The 8767-nt window shown below is 44.7% G+C and overlaps 1 protein-coding gene across 1 annotated transcript in view; it reads right to left on the reverse strand.

Moving 5' to 3' along the window:
• Positions 1 to 5687, reverse strand: part of NOX1 (NADPH oxidase 1) — a 68073-nt gene extending 62386 nt beyond the window's left edge. The window contains exon 1 of the mRNA XM_075324908.1: positions 5589 to 5687. Coding sequence (XP_075181023.1) covers positions 5589 to 5687 — 99 coding nt within the window. The remainder of the gene's footprint in view (positions 1 to 5588) is intronic.
• Positions 5688 to 8767: the final 3080 nt, after the last annotated feature.

The raw sequence follows: 8767 nt of genomic DNA on the forward strand, positions 1-8767 counted from the left end.
GGCTCCCTGCACTCCTAGCCAGAGTACACATCGGGTTAATTACCCAATGTGTAGTATGGCTACGTGTGCAGGGAGCAGGGAGCCGGCACTGACAGCGTGAGAGCGGCGGACGCTGGTAACGAAGGTAAATATCGGGTAACCAAGGAAAGGGCTTCTTGGTTACCCGATATTTACATTGGTTACCAGCCTCCGCAGAAGCCGGCTCACTGCACATTCAGTTGTTGCTCTCTCGCTGTCACACACAGCGATGTGTGCTTCACAGTGGGAGAGCAACAACTAAAAAATGGTCCAGGATATTCAGCAACAACCAGCGACCTCACAGCAGGGGCCAGGTTGTTGCTGGATGTCACACACAGCAACATCGCTATCAACATCGCTGTTGCGTCACAAAAGTCATGCCTCAGCAGCGATGTTGCTAGCGATGTTGCTTAGTGAGACGTGGCCTTAAGGGACCAAAGACTATACTTAATATCAGGGATACTCCTGATGGTGGAGACGCCTGAGTCTCCTTTCTGGCCCTGCTCCTGACCAGTCCTTATCTGATAACCCCTCCCGCCGGAGGGATGGGACAGGGGTGTGCTGATACTACAGATAAAGACAGTCAAAGGGAAAACTAAAACTCTGTCACACCGCATGCACAAACAAAGGTAAAAACAATAGGAGATTCAGGAGGGAATAAAAAGAGCAGGAAGGATACTACAAAACAACAGGGGTAAGCATCCATAAATGCTTCAGGCAATTGGCACAACTAAAGCACAAGTTTAACCAGAGAGTCTGGGACACCACACCTCACAGACCAACATAGAATACATTACAACTGGCATGGGTAGAAGGATTCCACTAGCATAAATAGGAGGGGAGCAAATGTGATGGGTCCCCCCACAACATGTGATTAAAGTAGCAAGTAAATCAAATAGGTACAAGGCACTCTCAAGGATTAATTTTCATATAATTTATTCCAAAATAGTCTTAAACATGTGACGTTTCAGCCACTAGGTGGCCTTCATCAGACAACTGGTATCATAAACTGGCCAAAATTGGAGTGTCAAGGCAACGGTGTCCATCGCAGCATAGCGGTGGACACCGTTGCCTTGACACTCCAATTTTGGCCAGTTTATGATACCATTTGTCTGATGAAGGCCACCTAGTGGCTGAAACGTCACATGTTTAAGACTATTTGGAATAAATTATATGAAAATTAACCCTTGAGAGTGCCTTGTACCTATTTGATTGACTTACGGTTTGGAAACCAACAAGTGCACCTCGATATACCTCCACCATATTGGCTGTGCCTTATCCTTTTTAAAGTAGCAAGTAGACCAGCAGAGATTATCTCTTGCTAGCTTGCCTATGAATCAACACAAAGCAGGTCGATGCCCGAGTCTGCCTGTGTTGATCCCAGACACCAGAGAAACCAATGAGTGCAGTGTTAGAATCTGCAATCTGAACAGAGTCCAATGCCGCCATGACAGTCGACGAAGTTTGTACAAAACTCCGTGTGACAGGTTATTGCCCGGTCTTTGGTGAGTTGTGCCCACTAAATGATTTTCCTACATTTAGGCTGGTGAAGAAAACCAAAGATGAAAATAATGTGGACATCTACCCTGCTGCTGTAAATAAGTAAAAGCAAAGTGCATATAAATAAACATAGGGTACTTAGAAAACACTATTTTTGATCACAAATGCGTAAAGCCATCCCACCGCGACAAGATGTACCCAAAACAATTTGTTCTCTTGTCGGGTGATAATTGACATGTATACATTTGCAGATCACTTGGATCAAATATTCCTACAAACACTTACTTATCTATGGTGCCTTGAAAAAGTATTCATACCCCATCAACTTTTCCACATTTTTTCACGTTATACTCACAAATTTAAAGTGGTTGGCCACTACTTTTACATTGATGGCCTATTGATTTCAATGGGAGGCAGATGTGCGGGTACCACCATCAGATGTCGGGAAGCCCCAGAACTGAGCGATTCCGGCTGCCAGATGCTGCTGCTGGTACCGAGAACAGGTGATCGGCGGGGGTACGGGGTGTCGGACCCCGGCCAATGAGACATTGATGACCTATCCTAAGGATAGGGCATCAGTGTAAAAGTAGTGGACAACCTCTTTAAATGTATTTTATTAGGATTTTAAGTGATATACCAACACAATGTAGCAAGAATTTGTGAAGTGTAGATGAAATGATACATGGTTTTCTTAATATTTAAGAAAAATCTAAATCCTAAATCTGAAAATTGTGACGTGCATTCAGATTCAGCCCCCTTGACTCAATACTTAGTAGGACCACCTTTTGCTGCAATTACTGCTGCAACTCTTTTGGGTTATGTCTCTAAAGGAGGGTGGCAGAGACCCCTGCATATAAAGTATAATGTGTTATGTGATGTAATGTAAAGTGAAGTATTCATGTGTAATGTAAGAATGTAGATTATTATGTTTATGGGAAATGTTGCCATCTAGTGGCCAGTTCGTGATTGTAAAGAGAAGAAGCTTTTCCAGCTACTGACTGTAGGGTAAGCGATATTTGAGCTGTGGGAAAGAGCCTGTAAGAGGTGGAAAATCCCTGCGGTGCAGAATGATGATACAATGTGTAATATGATGTGATGTAAAGTGTAATATGTTCCTGCATAGTAATGTAAAGTAATCTTCTAATATATAAAGCTGAGTGTATGTATGAATGTGTGTATCATGACATTTTGGACAGACACCTCATTTGACTCAGGGATCGTCACAGACTATGTTTTGAGGGGTAAATTTAACCATGTGCTTTACTGTTATTCACAAAAAAAAACCTGCTTACATTAAAGTCAACACACAGAAAGAGACACACACACACACAGAAAGAGACACACACACAGAAAGAGACACACACACACAGAAAGAGACACATACACAGAGACACACACAGAAAGAGACACACACACAGAAAGAGACACACACACACAGAAAGAGAGAGACACACACAGAGACACACACAGAAAGAGACACACACACAGAAAGAGACACACACAGAAAGAAACAGACACACACACACACACACACAGACATACACAAAAATAATAATAATATTTATAATAATATTTATTCATTTATATAGCGCTATTAATTCCTCAGTGCTTTACATACATTGGTAATGCTGTCCCCATTGGGGCTCACAATCTAAATTCCCTATCAGTATGTCTTTGGAGTGTAGGAGAACCCAGAGGAAACCCTCATAAACACGGGGAGAACATACAAACTCCTAGCAGATGTTCTCCTTGGTGGGATTTGAACCCAGGACCCCAGCGCTGCAAGAAAGAGAGACATAGACACAGAAAAAGACATATACACAGAAAGAGATACACCGAAAGACACACACAGAAAGAGACACACACACAGAGACTCATACACAGAAAGACACACGCAGAAAGAGACACACACACAGACTCATACACAGAAAGACACATACCGAAAGACACACACAGAAAGAGACACACACAGACACACACACACACACACACACACACACATGTACATAGAAAGATATGCACACACAAAGACACACACTCAGAGAGATACATACACAGAAAGAGACATATACACACAAAGAGACACAAAGACACACAATAAGACACACACACCAAAGGCACACACACGGAAAGAGACACACACCGAAAGACACACACACACTGAAACTATTTGGACGTGTGAGGTAATGTATTGGCTGTTCTGACTGTTACCCTGGATATTTATCAGGTGACGTACAGCAACCAATCACAGCTCTGCTTCTATTTTGCTACAAGTCAACGAGCTCTGATTGGCTGCTATAGGCTATGAAGGACATTGTTAGTATAGGGCAGCTTATGTATGAGGTAATATGATTTCGGTGGTGACGCTTAAGGCCGCTTTACACGCTGCGACATCGCTCAAGCGATCTCGTTGGGGTCACGGAATTTGTGACGCACATCCGGTTGCTTTAGCGATGTCTGCGTGTGACACCTATGAGCGATTTTGAATCGTCACAAAAACGGTCAAAATCGCTTATCGGTGACATGCCCCCCTATTCTCGAATATCGCTGCTGCTCGGTGTACGAAGTAGTTCGTCACTCCTGCGGCAGCACACATCACTGTGTGTGACACCGCAGGAACGAGGAACCTCACCTTGTCGGCGGCCGCCCGCAATGAGGAAGGAAGGAGGTGGGCGGGACGTTATGTCCCGCTCATCTCCGCCCCTCCGCTTCTATTGGGCGGTGGTTCGGTGACGCTGCTGTGACGCTGAATGAACCGCCCCCTTAGAAAGAAGGCGGTTCGCCGGTCACAACGACGTCGCTAAGCAGGTAAGTAGTGTGACGGGTCCGCGCGCTGTTGTGCGCCACAGGCAGCAATTTGCCCGTGTCGCACAACCGATGGGGGCAGGTACGCATGCTAGCGATATCTGTCACGATATCGCAGCGTGCAAAGCGGCCTTTAGCCAATGCTGTTGTAGAGGCTGATGGAAGTCATATCACCTTACTTGTATACTAATTGTGTGGGGTTTTATGAGGCTATATATTTGCTGTTTTGACAGTTAGCCTGGATATTTATCAGGTGACCCATAGCAACCAATCACAGGTCTGCTTCTATTTTGTTACAGGTCAAGGAGCTCTGATTGGTTGCTTTAGGCAGTGAAGGACATTCTAAAGGGGGCTTTACACGCTGCGACATCGCTAATGCGGAGTCGTTGGGGTCACGGAATTTGTGACGCACATCCGGCCGCATTAGCGATGCCGTTGCGTGTGACACCGATAAGCGATTTTGCATCGTTGCAAAAATGTGCAAAATCGCTAATCGGCGACATGGGGGTCCATTCTTAAAAATCGTTACTGCAGCAGTAACGAAGTTGTTCCTCGTTCCTGCGGCAGCACACATCGCTGCTTGTGACGCCGCAGGAACGAGGAAGCTCCCCTTACCTGCCTCCCGGCCGCTATGAGGAAGGAAGGAGGTGGGCGGGAAGTTACGTCCCGCTCATCTCAGCCCCTCCGCTGCTATTGGGCGGCGGTTCAGTGACGCTTCAGTGACGTCGCTGTGACGCCGCACGGACCGCCCCCTTAGAAAGGAGGCGGTTCGCCGGTCACAGCGACGTCGCCGGACAGGTAAGTATGTGTGACGGCTCTGGGCGATGTTGTGCGGCACGGGCAGCGATTTGCCTGTGTCGCGCAACAGATGGGGGCGGGTACCCACACTAGCGATATCGGGACCGATATCGCAGTGTGTAAAGTAGCCTTTAGTATAAGAAGCTGATGTGTCAGTTAATATGATTTCAATGGTGAGAGGGAAGTGGGAGACAGATAAAGAGAGGGAGAGAGTGAGCGAGAGAGAGACTACTATCAAGGGCAACACCGGCGTCTACAGCTAGTATGGTATAAAGCATAAGATAATATATGTGCATCATGGTATGTTATAAGATAGGTTACCCTGCAACATACTGCAGGGCATGTGACAGTTGGGATTAGTCGTTAGGGGGAAGCTTGTGCTCAGGAAGAGAGACTCCATCTTGTGAGTCAGATAGGATTTCTGACTGAGAAGAGAGTGGAGTGCTGGCTTAAGTGCGAGGTGTTACCAGATATCTCATTGTTAGCTCCTGGACGTCTGGAGCCCATGGCTCGTGTTTGGTGTCAGGGTGAGCATCCATTTTTTCTCTGAACGCGGATATAGGCATGGAGTTTGGCTGTTGGATGAAGTAGCGAGCCTGTTAAAAATCTCAGCCCTAAGCCAGGAGGGTCGGAGTATAAAGGACATACTTAAGTGGAGATAGATCAGTTGGGAACCAAAAGAAAGTCCAGAAGTGAGTTGAAACCTAGGAAAGAAGTCAAGAAGGAAGTCAACTATTATCGCATTTATTGTACAACTGTTTGTTGAAGAAGACTCTTCAGTAAAGTAAGTTTTGAAGAAGAATTTTGGGTGTCCCGTGATTCATGTGTGGCCGACCGTGAGTGCCGAAACTTGGAAGATGGCAGCAAAATGCAAGAAACTTGTGAGTGTAATGTACAGCACTCACATCAACACACACAACCAACATCCATTTTCAATGTGAGGTGCCATGACACCAGGGTGCAACAATATGGACAATATGGCCTCACCCATGACTACCGCCCTCTGGGACCTTACAAGCCCACAAGGTGAGTTGCCAATATCTAGGATCAGAGGACAGACGCCATCTTAGTTCAGTGTGTAGAATAGTGTCTGATGACTGACAAGGCCAGACAAGATGGTCAACGGGTTACCTAGACTGCATCTGGTGAGTGCTTTGTGGTGACTTCAGCCATTATCTCCAGACTGTGAACAACAAGAATAAGGAACCTGTGAAGGACTTGAGGAGCTCAGATGTGTAGAGAACTATCTCCGTCACACTACAAACTAGTTCAGGCCCTGGACCCTAAAGAGACTTTCCTGTTACCGGAAGGGCACATGGTGAGTCAGAATGAGTGCCTTGGCCAATAGTGTACTGACTTCAAGGATACGTTCCTAGGAGAACGCTTAGTATAGATCTGGGTGAACAGGTTGTTACAAGAAAGGACGTGAGACGAGGTGTAGAATCTGTGCACTCCGGTCAATGGTCGAACGACTCACTGTGGATGGGAGAGCCACAAGCCAACGGGGATTTAATGACATGCGGGATTGTGATGCTAGGCTGGGTGGAGGAGCAGGGACCAGTAACATCAGAAAAACTAATGGCTATGGAAGAGGTGAAGGAAGAAGTGTGCCTTTAAAGTGAAGTGTACTATAGAAAATGTGTGCCCGCCGTATTACTGGTAAAATTGTGCTGAAAGTACTTTGCCTAATGTTCAGTAAAAAACAATTTTAAACAGATCCAAGTCTTTATCACTGTCTCACCAGCAGCTGGGTCCTGGTTCGACACGTGGCCTAACAAAAGGTATGACTTGCACCCAAAAAGACCACACACCCAGCCAGGACCACTGCTACCACTGAACCGCTTGCTCTGTCAGGAGGCCTGGAGCACAGACATCTCGAGGGAACCAATTGGCCAAAGCCACCTTTCCAGACCACCTTTACATCTGTACCAGCTTTGCACATCTAGAAGCTATCATTTTTTATTCTTGTTTGCAAAATAGCTCTAGCTCAGTGCAATTGAGTGGAGGCATCTGTGAACAACAATTATCAAGCCTTGCTACAGATTCTAAATTGGATTTAGGTCTGGACTGTGACTGCACCATTCACACACATGAATGTGCTCTGATCTAAACCATTCCATGGTAACTCTGGCAGTATGTTTAGGGTCGTTGTCCTTCTGCAAAGTGAACCTACACCCCAATCTCAGGTCTTTTGAAGCCTCTAACAGGTTTTCCTTCAGGATTGCTCTGTTTTTAGCTCCATCCATCTTGTAATCTCTGACCAACTTCCCTTGCTCTACTAAAGAAAACCATCCCCACAGAATGAGGCTGCCGCCACTATATTAGATGGTGGGGATGGTGCTTTCAAGTTGATGTGCAGTGATAGTTTTCTGCCACACATAACATTTTGCATTTAACCAAATAAGTTCAACTTTGCTCTCATCTGACCAGAGCACCTTCTTCCACATGTTAGGTGTGTCTCCTACATGGCTTTTTGAAAACTTCAAATGGGATTTCTTATGGTTTGCTTTCAAAAATGGTTTTCTTCTTGCCATTCTTCCATAAAGGTCATATTTGTAGAGTATATGACTAATAGTTGTCCTGCGGACAGATTACCTTACCTGAGCTGAGGATCTCTGCAACTCCTCCAGAGTGACCATGGGCCACTCTGCTGCTTCTCTAGTTAGTGCTCTTTTTGCTTGGGATGTCACTTTAGGCAGACAGCCATATCTTGGAAGGTTTGTAGTTGTGCCATACCCCTTCCATTTTTGGATGATGGATTGAGCAGAACTCCCTGAGTTGGTTCAGAACTTGGGCTATTTTTTTTTATAACCAAACTCTGCTTTACACAGATGTATTCATTACCAGAATCATTATCAGTACATGAATGCGAAATGAAAATCATCATCATTACATAAATAGAGCATCAGAGCCATTAATAGTACATAAATATGGCACCAGAACTATCATCAGTAAAAGGGGACTAAAACTACTATCAGTACATGAATATGGCACCATAACCACTATCAGTACATGAATAGGTCCTTATAACCAATATCAGTACATAAATGTATCAACAGAATCACCATCACTACATGAATATATCGTCAGAACTAGTATCAGTACATTTATGCATTACTAGAACCTCCATCAGTACATGAATACATAATCAAAACCACTATCAGACCATAAATTTGTCACCAGTAACACCATCAGTAAAAGATTATATTACCAGTACCACCATCACTAAACACAACACCACTACCACCATCAGTGGATGAATAAGTCACCAGAACCACCATTAGTACAGGACTACATCACCAGAACTACCCTCAGTACAGAAATTATTCTCTAGAACCACCATCAGTACAGGAATACATCACAAGATCTATCAGAACATTAATAAATCACCAGCATCGCTATATGAATGCATCACCAGTACTACCGACGGTACATGAATATTTCACCAGAACCACAATCAGCACATGAATACATCACTAAAGCCATCATCAATAATTAAAAACATCAGTACCATTATCAGTGCATATGTCACCAAGACCACCATCAGTACATGCTTACATCACCAGAACCACCATTAGTACAAGAATGCATTATCAGAACCATCATAGTAAATAAATGCAACACACCAGTACCATCATCAGTACAT

Source organism: Anomaloglossus baeobatrachus, chromosome 9, assembly GCF_048569485.1.
Source record: "Anomaloglossus baeobatrachus isolate aAnoBae1 chromosome 9, aAnoBae1.hap1, whole genome shotgun sequence".
Lineage (NCBI taxonomy): Eukaryota > Metazoa > Chordata > Amphibia > Anura > Aromobatidae > Anomaloglossus > Anomaloglossus baeobatrachus.